The sequence below is a fragment of the Ipomoea triloba genome, chromosome 7 (genome assembly GCF_003576645.1).
Source record: "Ipomoea triloba cultivar NCNSP0323 chromosome 7, ASM357664v1".
In the NCBI taxonomy this organism is placed as follows: Eukaryota; Viridiplantae; Streptophyta; class Magnoliopsida; order Solanales; family Convolvulaceae; genus Ipomoea; species Ipomoea triloba.
The window spans coordinates 23,255,493-23,270,594 of NC_044922.1; the positions used below are offsets into that span (position 1 = coordinate 23,255,493).

At 34.8% G+C, this 15,102-nt stretch overlaps 1 protein-coding gene across 1 annotated transcript; it reads right to left on the reverse strand.

Annotated features, from left to right (window-relative positions):
* Positions 1 to 7,834: 7,834 nt before the first annotated feature.
* LOC116025471 (transcriptional corepressor LEUNIG_HOMOLOG) lies at positions 7,835 to 14,811 on the reverse strand. Its single transcript, XM_031266701.1, has 19 exons — positions 14,648 to 14,811; positions 14,250 to 14,349; positions 14,065 to 14,157; positions 13,711 to 13,808; positions 13,433 to 13,542; positions 13,004 to 13,293; positions 12,811 to 12,886; positions 12,604 to 12,715; positions 11,606 to 11,655; positions 11,257 to 11,505; positions 10,797 to 10,871; positions 10,216 to 10,437; positions 9,902 to 10,037; positions 9,719 to 9,825; positions 9,371 to 9,520; positions 9,050 to 9,205; positions 8,813 to 8,932; positions 8,474 to 8,671; positions 7,835 to 8,256 (listed from the first exon to the last, which is right to left on the reverse strand). Exons 3-19 carry the CDS (start codon positions 14,094 to 14,096, stop codon positions 8,113 to 8,115), a joined length of 2,325 nt encoding a protein of 774 aa, XP_031122561.1. The 5' UTR covers positions 14,097 to 14,157; positions 14,250 to 14,349; positions 14,648 to 14,811; the 3' UTR covers positions 7,835 to 8,112.
* Between the last annotated feature and the right edge of the window lie 291 nt (positions 14,812 to 15,102).

Here is a 15,102-nt window from a genome sequence, read left to right on the forward strand (position 1 = left end):
CATTTTCCATAATAAGTAATGTTAACAGTACAAGTGTCATTTACTTATAAGTGAAAATATAATATTTTTGAGGAAAAATGTAATACTTTTAAATCAAAATGTAAAAGTATTGTATTTTCCTACATTTACACTGATAAGTAACAAAAAAATTATTTCTGATTAGTATTACATTTGAGCATATAAATATGACATTTGTGCATATAAGTATTACAGTTTTATCTTGACCCGACCCGCCTCACTGTGAGACGGTCTCGCACAAGTTTTTTTCTATTTTAAAATTCTATTAAAATTTTAAGATAAAGTAAAATTTAATTACTCCGATTAAAATTTGTCTTGACATGGGTGTCGGCATCTGTGTCCAACATGACTCATGCATGCGAAGAAGGATGATGCACATCAATAGAGCCAAGTAGCCAACCCACCGATTTTATTCGACGGCTCCATATATTATTAGTACGTATACTAGCTCTAATACATGCATTGTGCAATTAAATTAACATTCAATACAAAAATTAAAATAATTAATATAATTTTAAATATGAAATTAATTGATGTAAAATAAAATTAATTATTTTTAATATAATCAAAATGAGTATTTTTTTTGAAGACTCAAAATGAGTATTTTTAAAATATGAAAAAAAAAATAGTAGTAAAGATGAGTATTGTTGTAGATAGTCATGATAAAAAAAAAATATAAATCATGTCTTAACAATTTTCATATTAAAATAATTTAAATATTATTAATTTGATTTTGATGATTACTGATGATCTGGTAAAACTTAACTTATTTATTGTTGAAAGTGATATCTTTATAATAGACTTACTAATGTTGTCGAAAAGTAAATAAAGAGTTATACCACATATATGAATTCATAGGATTTTTTTTTGTATTTGATTGAAACCTTGGTTGTCGTTATAAGTGGACTCTTCTTTTTGCAAACTCTCATTGACAAAATTTTAAATAATTTGAGGATCAAATTGGTTGAAATTGAAAACTAAGGACTATATTGACAGTTAGAAAAAATTGAGGGACCAAAATGGTGATTAGCTCTTGTGAAAATGAACTTGCAACATTTCATAATGAATTTATTCGAGATCCATCATTATAATGTAGTTGCATTACAATTGTGAAAATGAACTTGTTGTATTTGCTTAATAAACCTATTTAATGTTTGATGTATTTGCATTTGTATTGTAAAAATAAATCTACAGTGTTTTAAAAATGAACCAATATTATATTGAAAATGAACTAGTAGTAATTGAAAAATGAATATAATATAGTGACTTAATATTTTTTTTTTGAATACTACTAACTCTATTAGAATGCAATATCTGTTCATAACTATTTTCTCAACCTATTAAAGCACAAGAGTCAGTATTGTCTCCACTGAGACCCGCACCACTTCCCGTATAAAGGGAAGGGTTTGATGCCACTGAACTACAAGGTCCTTGGCATATAGTGACTTAATATAATCGTATGTTAATTTAAAATATTAAAAATAAAAATATCAATATAAGTGTTATTTAAAAGATCTTAATTAGAGATTTTTTTAATTATATTTTTTATATATTAATTTTATTTGCATAAAAACAACAAAAAAATAATAAACTCAAGTTTTTTTTTAAATAATAATTTGAATTTCACTTATAAGGTAAACTATTATCCATAGTATAACATTCCTCCAAAAGCCCTGAGTCAATATAATATCTATTTCGATACAAATTCGTATCATGCAAACATGATGCATCAATTGAGAAATCCTGTTTGACTCACCAATTCGATGTTGTAAGTTGTAGCTTCATTTTCTCCAAATGTATACAAGGAACTGAAGACTACAAATTAAATTTCCTTTCTTCCCGAAAGATTGAATCCCCAACTCCAATAGCCCATCACACCTCGGCCGACCGAACATCTGGGATGATGACAGTTGAACACAAAAACTAGACTTTTACTTACTGCGCACAATGAACTTATCACTTTAAGAGATTGCTCTCACACTACCGTCGGTGAGACTCAATCCCTAATCTTTATTTAATTTTACCTTTGTAACCAACTGAACTGTTCATCCGGGCTACACATTAAATTTCCTAAATAAATAAATAACAAATATTTAAAATATTATATTATAAAGCTTGATTGCCTCATAGTTGTCGTTTAATGGAGAAGAATACTAAAAAACTCAAATGTCTTTTCCCTAATTTGGGGCTTTACTGCACGCTTAGATATACGGATCAGAATATTATAATGTCACCGCATATCATATGGATATTATAATTAGAATTTTGTAAATAAAACAAATTATTTAGAGAGGTTTTTGTTTTTTGTATGCTATAGAATTTAATTTAATTAAGAGTGAGTACTCATATATAGGTGCAAATGAATGTTTTTGAATTGAAGTATGAGAGGTGTAGAGAGTATAGAGTAGGTATTTTGTGTGAAATGGCATGCATAACGTGCCGCCAATCACACCGTAATGTTGAATTATGTGAATTTTATTACTCCATCCTACAAGTCAAAAAGAAATTCTTCGCTGCCACATTTTGAAAACATATCAGGTGTGTTTCCTTGTCGTGAAAAAATGTTTTATATATCACGAGCTGAGGAAGCGTGGTTATAATATATATATATATATATTGGAAATTTTTAGCATAAAATGACATTTAAGTGTACTATTTTGTTGTACAGATATATATGGAGTCCATTTCTCATTTGATTCGGGTTAAAGTGGATTCGGGTCAAAATGGATAATGGGTGAATGATAAATTGATTATCAAAGTAGACCCGAGATAGAAATTGCATGTGTAAAAGCTTTTGTAGCTTTGTGCTACATTGGATGGGAAAGTGGATTTGCACCACTATTTATACAAGAGTCTTTTTAATTCATATTGACTTGTATAGCATAGAGGCTCTCTCTGGTGCATAGGGGGTGCAAATCAAATTCCAAAATGAGCCTGAAAAAGCTTGACTTGTGTACTTCGGCACCTGCGGACACGAATGTCGTCTGTCTGGGAGACTGACGCCACAACACTTGTAGCATGATCGGACTTCCCCGCTCTATTTCTTGTTCTTCGGTTGAATTAAAACCTCAGGTTAAAGACCCTCTTCTAATTTTTCCTAAATTAAATCACTTGTCCTAGTTTTGTACTAGTTGTAGTAAGATTATTTCGGCAAAATAAATCCATATCTTTGTTATATATTTCGTATATGCATATTGTTATTTTAATTTTGTACTAATTTTGATTGAAATTAATTTTTGTAATTAAATTTCATATTGTGATTGAACATATATTATTACTATGGTGGAATTAATGTACCTCTCTATTTTTCACCTCAACATCACTACTTTAGACCTTTTGGTTCTTTATTCAGCCACTGCAAATGTATGTGTATGCCCAAATTATTGTATTCTATATGTATCATATTTTATATTTCAACCATCAACACAATTTAATTTCAATCAAGTTTTTAATGCATTTATTTTAAAATTTTTCAATATAATATTTTCAAATAATTTTAAAAATCTAATCTTAATGTTTTTTTGCCGTCATACTCAAAAAACAGAAAAGACAATACCTAAAGTTTTTTTTTTTTTAAATAATAGAGTCAGATGTATAACTAGATCTAAATTTAATAAAAAAAAAATTGTTCAAACATGTATATATAGAATACTATAAAAACTTTTTTTCTAATTTTTGTCATTATATTGCATTTATCAATATTGAATTTACATCAATTGACTCATAAAACAATACGCAAATTATATTGTGGACCATGGTCCACAATGCATTGTGGACCATGATCATAGCTGATACTGCAGTTGTGTTGAAAGGATACTGCAATTGTGTTGAAAGGAAACTGCAGTTGCACAAAACAGAGACCGTTCATCCGTTCAACACAACTGCAGTATCCTTTCAACACAACTGCAGTATCTTTTCAACACAACTGCAGTATCCGTTCAACACAACTGCAGTTCCAGATGGATGACATGGCCTCTGTTCCGCGCAATTGCAGTTTCCTTTCAACACAACTGCAGTATCCTTTCAACACAACTGCAATATCAATTCAACACAACTGCAGTATCAACCATGACCCATGGTCCACAATGCATTGTGGACCATGGTCCATGGTATAACAACTGAAAACAATACATAATGACTTACAAAATTGAAGGAAGAGAAATAATATTTATTATAAAATGGGTAGAAGGGTATACATACCATTTTTATTACTGAATTTTGAGGTTAATTTACTAGTAACAAAATTTAATTAAGTAGACAAAAATAATAAATAAACCATATAACTTTGAAGTATTACCATTGTTTTATTTTTTTTATATGACTTTAAATGTACGTGATGATCACTTTGTATAGTTTTTTTTTTTAAAAAAATAATTATGGGAGTGTTTAGAAGGAGGGTTTTGAGGGAATAAGAACTAAGAAAAGCATCCTAAAACTTCTTTTATGTTTTAACAATTTATCCAACTATGCCAGCTCAGTTGGTCATAAAGGTGAAGTTTGGAAAAAAAAATTAGAGATTGAGTCTCACTAGCAGCAGTGAGCAACCTTTCATGATTTATATCATTTCATATACTCTGTCAGGTCGAGCTGTGGAAACCCTTGAAATTAGGGATTCAACTTTAGTAAAAGACCACATAGTTTAAAAAAATGAAAAATGATTATTGAAATAATTTAATGGTCACGTTATTTAAAAAAAATTCAAAACTTTTGTTGAGTTTTTAATGATATTATTTACTTATAGGTGAAAAGTGCCACCAATATATGAAATGTAAAAAGTGATTATAAGACCAATTTAAGAGCATCTACATCAGAAAATATTGTGTGATTTATGTCCGACTATGAACTTGATGAAACAAACTTGAACTGGTGTGGAGGCTAAAGTTTGAAGAAATAATTTCCCTTCAAATATGGAGCTCATGTCAGGAATGGCACAAAAAAAAAAAAAATAAACAAACAAACGCGAAATGCACGGTTGGGCGCACTTCGCGCCCCAACGGGCGCGTTTTTTGGAACACGTCCACTAGGGCGAGTCAGAGTGGCCGCCAGCTGACATTATACAACCTTTTCGTTTTTTTAAAAAATAATTGTCAGAATTTACTTTTTTTTTTCTCTTATTTTCTTTCCTCCCATATTCTATTTCATAATCACACTTACAAAAACTCCTCAATTACTACTGCAAAATGACTCTACTGATAAGATGCTATAATGACAAAACTGGGATTTTCCCTTTATTAGACATTGGATGAAAAAGATGAAGATAAACATAGATAATGCGCAGTTGAAGTTTCAAGGTGGAATCTCCTGAAAGCTTAAGACTTGAAAATTTTCAAGTGTTTTACCTTGAAGTTCACCCATGCCAGTCATTATGGACTCCCTCGTTTTACTACTTTCACTCTCAAATTTCTCAACACAGTTAACTGTGACGTAAATGCTTATGCCTCCTGTCTCACAAACCCCAACTTAAACTAACGAAAATATTTACCTCGTAACTACCAAATCTACTGTAATTCTGCGGTGTTTAATTTGTATGGGGTTTTTATTTAGATTTTGACCTTAGCTTGTTCCGTGGGTAAATTTTTACTGTGCAGTGTAGCAGCTTGTAGCCGTACAAATGCCGAGGTCACTCGGCATCACCCAATAATGGCCCTGCCCTTTCGGCTCAAATCTCCACGTCCACGCTCACGGACGCACCAACATATTTAACCATACTTTTTATTTTATTTTTATGTCCTCCCGCCTTTTTTTTTTTTTTTTGGAAGAAAGAAGAAGGAACTTATATTTAAAAGGGAAAAATGTTCCAATAAATCTTCAAACTTTATCTAAAAAGTCAATTAGATACCTCAATTTTTTAAAGATACAATTAAGCCCTTTAACATTTTATTTTTGTGCAATGAAGTCCAAAAACAGGTTAATGACCTGTGATAGCCGATCACTAGGATTCAGACATATTTTTCGATTAAAAAGCCGACCATCGGCAATCGGCGCCGGAGACCATCTTCAGCGAGCAGACAAAAAATTATCGCCTTCTTCGAGAAGGCAACCATTTTCTAGTCTTCTTCCCGGAGGAGGTAACCGGATCTAGTTACCTCTCATGGAGGAGGCGACCAGAAACTTTGGTCGCCTTCCGCCGGACAATGCGACCGGCAACAGTTTAGCCGTCACCGGATTATCGCCTGAGATGATGCCGGAATGGGAATGAACTATAATAGCAGGTCAATTACCGACTATTGGAGTTCATTGCCCCGATATAACATGTTAAATGGTGTAATTACACTTTTTAAAAGTTTAGAAACCTAATTGACTTCTCCGGTAAAGTTTACAGGCTTATTTGACCCTTTTCCATATTTAAAATGAAGACAACACATTACAAATGATAGGAAGAGGGTTAAAGAACCACTCGAAACAACCGGACATAGAAATGGACTGTCTAACTATTGTATAAGCAGTTGATCGTTTAACAAACGTAATAAACACTTGAGAAAATTTACTCAATACATGTTTAATGTCCTGAAGGATTAGATGAAAAGAGGAAACTTTGATTGAGAGCTTGCACCACTTAAAGAGAGACCATTTTAACATGTACGCATGTTGTCGTAATTCCCCTCTTTGAGCTAGCTTAAAGTTTTTCAGGACATCCTCAATAGCTAACTTTTTAGTACAAATTTTTAAGTGCCAATTACGAGGGAAAGAGGGAGAGATAAGAAGAAAAAATGAAAAAAAAAAAAAAAAAAAAAGCAAAAAGCTTTAGATTTGCCAACGGGTGTGTGTAGTCGCGAAACGTGCAAATATGCTCATTTCCTTCTCTTTTTCTATGCTGCGAGAGACACAAAAAACTCACATCTTGCAAGAGGACCTCACATCTACTCTCACCTCCCCCTCTCTCCTCCACATCACCTATGTTATTCTAAAAAATCGTGAAAAAATTACTAATGTGGATGTCCCGCAACTGCTTCTGCTTCCCTCGATGAAAATGCGCCACTCCATCGAATCCCTCTTGCTGCTGCAAACAGAACATTCTCATCTCTTGGTACACAGCCAAAGCCCATTTTGGCTCGATCTTTATCAATGGCCACATCAACATTAAGCTTTAAAATTTTCAGTTGAGACTTTGCCTGTTTGCAATGCTATTGACTCGTTTGTTTGTTTGTTTTTTTTAATAACTAGTGTAACTTTGGAGTGTAACTGCTCGATTTTATATTTTTTGGAAGAAAAAAATAAGGGAAGTTGGGCCGCCGAAATTGGGTGGCCGAAGCATTCAACTCCGGCAGGTATTTTGGCGACGATAATCCAAAACAACACTAAACCACTCCGGGTTAGGGCACCTAATTCTGCACCCTCCCTCTGGACTTTTCATAATTAATTATTAAACCATATATGCAACGTAACCCATTTGACGTCCATAGCTTTTTATTCATGTGAAAACCAACAACTACTACCCTGTCAACAATGATGAGAGAAGCGAAACTAAAATGCCCATTTTAAAGATACGAAGTACAATTTACCTAAAAGAAATAAATATGTGCATTATTATGTGGAAAAGGCAGACACTGGGCGGTAAATAATTCAGTCTGCGTCTATTCTGAACAGACGTTCTCCCACTAAATTTGCTCACCTACATTATTTTATTCCCACGAACTACTTCAGCCTACACTTCACAGACAAACACAAACACAACAATAGCTAGCTCGGCAGCAATCAATAACATTTTTAATGCAAAATGCCCAAGTTGATCAACTCTCAACCAAATGACTTTGTTAGGCTTCTTCAATGGCTACACAATCTGATTTTTTGGAATTAATTATACCACCAAACACTATGGTCTCAATGCAATGATATTATTGCTGGTTAATAAATCAGGCTATATCACCAAACTTACTTAATGTGTCTCAGTTTAAGCTTCCTTCAAGCCTACAACTGCCAAATATAATAACACCCCTTCTGGGAAAGCTCACATTAACAATTACAACAACCATATTCCTTGTACATCTTCTAAATTTATCCATCATAACAACAATTAAGAGGCAATATGCATGCGGTGATTGATTCCCATAATAATAATAAAAAATAGCACGTTTGATGATCATCCCGGCCTACTTATTTCCATAACTTGACGGAGCTGTCATGACTAGCAGATGCAACCATTCCTGTAAGAGGTGACTGTGCCAGAGCTGCGATTATGTTCTCGTGGGCTGGAACCGTCATACTTTTGTTCTCAACCATGTTCCACAACTCCAAAGACTAAAAATATCAATTTAGAATGAAAATATCAGTTATATTAGACATTCCTGATAAAATTATTATAGAAATATGAAAAATATTAGAGATTCCAACAAGTTCTACTCATTTTCATACTCCCTAATTATGATTGGTTGAATGACCAAAAAGGAAAAGAAACAAGTAAAATTTGTAGGGACCCCTAGTATGACGCTGGAAATAAAAAGGGAGTAGTAAGTACCCGCTTTCCTCCAATCACCAAGAGAGCTGAGTAACTTGGATGGAAAACACACGAATGAAATTGGTTTCCATTGGCAGTAAACTCGTGAATAGCATCACCAGTGGACAATGACCAAACTTTGACACAGTCCTCACTCACTGATGCCAACAACTCACCATTTAGATCCCAACAGAGGTAGTTTACAACTCCAGAATGTCCCTAAGCAACAGATATACAAGTTTAATGTGAGAATATGGAGTAAAAATGTGATAACATCCAAAAGAATCTTAGGAAACCTGATCAGTTACTAAGTTGCACTATGATGCCTCTACAACTTATATGCATCATGCATTTACAAACCTGGAATGAATGGACTTGCCGGTCAGTTTCAACATCAAAGATGGATACCACCTTATCTGATGCAGCTGCCAGAAGATGCCCAGTTATAGGTTGAAACCTTACTTGAGCACTGCCCCCTTGCTATCATGAGAGACAAATAATTGGAAATTAAGATCGCTCGATAGGTATAAGAAATAAGTAGCAAAAACTGCAGAGGAAATGATTCTTGAGATGCAAGAAAATAATGAAAAGGCCCACCTTCGACACCCTAGTTAATGAGAATGGAGAAACACTCCAGTAACGAACTTCATTATTGCTGTCACAGAAACAGAAGATATCGTTCTTTTTTGGATGAAAATCCAGGGACATTACATGCGAACTATGCCCAGTATAGGCATGCAAACAATAGTCCGCCTACAAAAAGCAATAATGATTTGGTGGTTAGATAGGCAATAACAGTAATTGTATAAGTATGACATGTAACATTAATAATATTACACTTTATATATATAATCTAAAGATTTAGGATTCAACATTCTAAGCACTAAAAGAAAAAACAATTCCCAGGCAGAGTTTTACATTAGCAGCATCCCACAGCCTCACGGACTTATCAAATGAAGCTGTAGCAAGCTGAGTTGAATTCGGCCGGAACCGGACATCAGTTATTAAGTATTGATGCTCTTCTGGGGTCATCTCTGTTTGCAAAGTGTCCATGTTCCAAATTACAGCCTGAAGCATAAAAGAGCAATGTTCCACATTTAACATATACTGAGCAACATAACATTTGTATAATGAACCAAAAGGACAGATTCAAACAGTGCAGAATGGGTGTATAGTGATCTAAAAACAATACAGGAAAAAAATGATGAACTCCTCATTCTGGAAGGGCTAGCATTAATTCCACAACGTGCCAAAAGAGACGCCTACCTTCTTGTCATGTCCAGCACTGGCTAACAACTTCCCATCCGAAGAAAAATGGCAGCAAGTCACTTTATTTCTTGTTCGAATACAACCAACTTCCCCAAAGGAAAACCCTGAGATGAATTCTCAAGGTAAGTAGATGACCATACAAACAATCAATCATGTAAATAAGTAATGCTTGATAGTTACCTTTAGGCTCTGGTTTGTGCTCAGTGAGAGATTGTTTCAGTGTGCCATATATATTTCCATCTCCCCCATCATGTGACAAAAAAGATTCCACATTATCTTCCAGAGAACCAATGTCTCCAAAATTCTCCAAGTCATCCTGTAATAAAAGTTCTAGCAATTAAATCCTTTACAGACAGAAGAAAACCATACTGGTATCAAGTTAAGCGCTGATCAGTAATTAATTAACAAGATTCATGCTGATGCAAACATGGAAATAACAAAGCAGTGTGAGCAAAGTTAGTCCACTGTGCACAGACAAAGGCAAAGAAGTATACCAGCTGATTCGTAGATGATGCAATACCACCAGTTCCCTCAGCACCATACATGATCATGCTCTTTGAAACACTGTTGACATGTTGCATACTACTAGCAGTGGCCATTGCATCACCAGGTGTGTGTGTCGATGGTGGTGAATTTGGAGAAGGACCAACAGTATTCCCAGTGCCTGTACTATTGGCAGGTCCAGACGAGGAATGCTGCTTCCTTTTCCTGTTAGTCTGTACTCAGATAAAAAGCCTATATAAATAATTTATAATTTACCACAAGAGAGGAACAACCAACAAAGTAGTTAAGACAGGAATCAGGAACATAAAGGATGAAAGGATAAAAGAAATATGAAAAAGATATTTGAGTTAGGAAAGATGTTATGGAAGGAATAGTTTAGTGACACTTACAGGAACCATATATTTGTGACAGTTCAAAGATAACCATAACCCACTAATGCAATTATACTTTTCCTGGTTTCTACTATATTTAGTTCTATAGCACATGATGATGCTCCTCGTTATTGACTATAGACTCAATTCCATGAAAGTTTATTACAACAAAGAAAAAAAGTAAGGAAAGAGGAATTAACCTGCTGCAATTGTTGTTGCTGTTGCAGTTGGTCCTGTTGTTGAGAGGAAGATTGCTGCATTTGGGGCATCTTCATCTGCAAGACAGGAGTTCTCGGTAACAAGCCAACACCATTTTAACCAGTCAAAGAATTACATTGTGGTATACAGACTGACATAATGACACCACAAACTGAATAACTTGAAAAATTCTTGTTCCAACTCTCCAACAAGAACTATGATGATCTCTTGGAACACTTCTTTAAAAATAGAAGTTATATTATGTTGGCAATCAAACAAAAGTATGATGTTGCTCATCATGTTCATAAGAGACAGGAAAGAAAAAACACAGGAGTTTAAATGCAATGGGCAGCAGCTGTATGCTAATCATTTTGGGAAATTATTGTCTCTATGAAAAGCACTGGTGTTACCAGCAGTAGCAATATTTTTTAAAAATTTTTATTCAGGGTAAATATGCACAACCTTTGGGGAATTTGATTGCACAGGAGAGCATATAGATCCATCATTTCTTGGGGGTTGACCATCTTTTGGATTGAAGTTACCCCTTGGTAATCCACCAAAACCATAATTAGGCGAGTTCCCAAGATTGTTTTGTGTTTGGGCTTGTGCTAGGACCTGCTGTTGTTGGGATGACAAAAGAAACTGAGTTTGGGTCTGTAAATTGGATTTTGGCACTTGTAAACCCATACTTGGTCTTAATTGATCAATTCCCTGCACAATACAGAAAGCTTCAGCAATCAAGCGTCCATATTTCTCCGACAATAATACATCAAAAGAGAATGGGGCATAGCATGAGCCACTAGTAACTTACAGTAAGGGGCCAACCCTTCAATGGAAGACCAGTGACACCTTGATTTAACCCTGCAAAGTAATGAAAAGTAAACTGTTCTAAACAACAGAAAACCATACTTCATAACTTGCTCAAAAATATATTGAATATTTTTTCATAATAATAATAAGAAAATCAATTCTAAAAATACATTTAAAAAAAATTAAATAAACACACACACAGAGACTACCCTGAACTCATAGCAACACCATCCATGAATCAAGTAACAATATATAGTTTTCAAACTTCCATAGTTCAATTATTCTTGTGAGTACATTTACTTAAATTTAAAGAAACCCTTTCTAACTTTTGTTAATCCTGAAAATAAGTACCTTACACAATACTTAAAAACCAAACCACTTGTGCTGCTACAATGATAAATAAACCATGCAGGATCATATTCAATCAGCAAAGAGATTTAACAGATATAAATAAAAACCACTTCATAGAAGAGAAAATAATCCATACGCAAACAGGAAGTTATAGAAGCCAAGAATGATAAGAAAGGGAAGATACACCACTTCAACAATTTCTTTCATTAGGAACTTTTTTACTGTATTTATTACATCCTCTGTGATACAAACTACAAAGAAGTAGAAGTGCATCATTTCTTTCCTTTGTCCCCCATGTATTGATCCCTGAGCATGGACTTTGTATGGAACTATGGATTATCCAAAATGCATTAAAAACTTATTAAAAGCTAGGCACACATACGTTGAGCTCATAACAGCAACCGATGTGTATACCTAACTCCAGGTAACAAAGATTTCTTTTGAAATGTGAAGCTCTTATAATCATGAATTACTTGTAAGAGATTTGGTAGAATTCTCAGAAGTAATTAAAGCATTTCTAAATTATAAACTTATATCTACCATACACATTATTGTTTCTGGTAAGAAAAAAGAAACAATCTTCTAATAACACATCTTTCACATATTATATCCATGTACAATTCTTACAAACATTATTAATGATGTTACCTGCACCGCCAAGTCCAGATTTCGACTGAAGAATTGCTTGGCCATATATGGATGAAGGATCCATTGGTAAAGATTTTTGAGTTGCACCCAAGTTCACTTCTGCTTTTATGTCCTACACATCCCAAAAGATATCAGCTTACTGGATCCAACCAAAGCAAAATGCCAATTCTGAAAGGCAAGGAAAGAATTAAAAGTCCAAGTGTTTACAGTTGCCAGTTGAGGCCGTCCTTGCATCTGCTGCAAAGCTGCAGACACACTCCCCGAAGTACCTTGAACCAACTGACTGAATCAACCACAAGAATGGAAAAATATGACGCAATTATCTAATGGAAATGTCAAACTTGGTTTAAATAGAAGGGTAAAGGGAATTTGATTGAGAAAAAGGTTGCATCACTCATACCCTTGATTGGTAGCAGACTTCAGAAGGGCCATCCTATTGGGATCAATTAGTGCTGAGGATGACTCAGAGTCCATGGAATGCGGGTGCTTAGCTCGTTCCTCAAATATTTTCATAGCTAATACACTGGCAGATGGCTGCCCCACCATGCCTTCAGAATTAATAGCATTTATAGGACTTCCTAGTGGAGGATGATTAGGATCCCTACGTAACTGGACATTTCGTTGCTGCATGAGTTGCAATTGCTGCATTTGCAGCTGCTGTTGATGTTCCCTTGCTTTCATTTGTTGTGTCTGAATTCCAATTTCAAGTGAACAGATTAAAATCATTTCACTATAAATGCATCCTGTCTGCAGAAGCACCTATCTTTTTTTCTATTTTTCCCTTGTGCAAGAAAAAAAGTAGAGAGGAATAATCGAAAGTTCATGAAACCTCTATGTAAGCAGCAGCTGCCTCTGAATGCTTCTCATTAGTCCTTGCTATGAAGATGTCCCAAAATACAGACCACCATTCAAAAAGAAACCCTCCAGGCGCATCAATAGCTGCAAAAAAAGGGACAAAGATAAATGCCCACAAACATTAATAAATAAATTGGAATTGGGGGAATGTAGAAACCAATAAAATAAAGTGAAGGGCAGTGAAAGTAAAACTGATCAGCTATATGTATCACTTAAAATCGAGCCAAAGCGAATAATCATCCAAGCTATTACCTACAGGATCCGTTGCTACCTTCCCTTCTGTCATGAAAGCTTTTGCTGAATTGTGCAGTTTTCTTTTCAACAAGTAATCGTGAATGTAAACATCAAGCCTAGCATGAAGATCACAATATTTCAACAGTCAGAAAGGAGAAAAAACTGAAAACATAACAACCTTTTCTTTAATGATGAATGAGCTACAAGATTTTCCTATTTTCACTTGTTTCTGGCTGAAACCAACAGACATTCCTAGTTATAATTTCTATGAGAACTGGCAATTTTCCTAGATTTCTTTAGAAAGCATCCAGGTTAAAAATAACCCAAAAATTGTAAAACTATCAAAGTAATTCTGCCGAAAGAACTGCATACATCTTATCTGCTTCCCAATTACTCTGAGCCATGAGTTCACTCCAATTCCACAATCAGGCAGTAAAAGAACACTTTATCACTGAAGTCTCAGCCCTAGAATAAGACAGAGAAACTCAGCAAAGCTTAATTAAAAAGTATAAACAGGCGACAAACCAAAAAAAAAAAAAAGGGAAAGTAATTCATACCGTTCTATTCATGAAAGCCTCAAACCCATTCCTAATTCAGAGATCAAACGGTGCATTGCCCAACAGAGTAAGATCTCCCGGAACCAAGTCCTAGTTAATGCTATACCGTAACCAAAAATACGAAAAATTAACACAATTAAGCAATGAAACTAAGATCTTCATCAATTAAAACTCTCTCGAGTAAAAGATCTTGAAAATTTGACACTTCTACCCGCTCCAATTCAGTTCACTTCAAAATCACCGAATAATTAACAAAATTGAACAGCCTCCGGTAAAACTCAAAGCAAATCGATTATCGTATTAGAATCAGTACGGCGATCGCAATATTGGATTAATTCAACTTAGTTTTTGTTTTTTAAAATAGATATGAATCGCTCAACAACAACTTAATTCCTTACCGTTTTTAGCGAGGGGTTTTCAGATTTTTGTTGCGAAAAAGAAAGTCGGAGATACTCAGTGAAGCTGAAGTTGAAGAGGACAGGAGCTTCAACTCAGAGGAGAGAGAGAGAGAGAGAGAGAGAGAGAGAGAGACGCACAGACAGACGGACAGGAGAAAAATATCGAAGAGAGAGAAGAAAGCCGAAAAATAGTTAAACACTGATGACAGGTTGTCACCAAAGGACACGAACCTGAGGTTCGGGAGGCCATAGCACGACCCTTTATTGCGCAAAAAGTTGGGTTTGGAGCTGGGTTCGGAAGGTTCCGTTACGGCGTTGGGGAGAGGCAAAGCGGTGCGGGAGTGTAACGGCAGGATAGTGATGCTGTGCGGGGTTACGTGGAACGGGAGTGTGAGGCAACGTGTTGGACCCTTTATAGGCTCGGGTGTTGAGGTCATTATGGGAAAAGTAGTTGA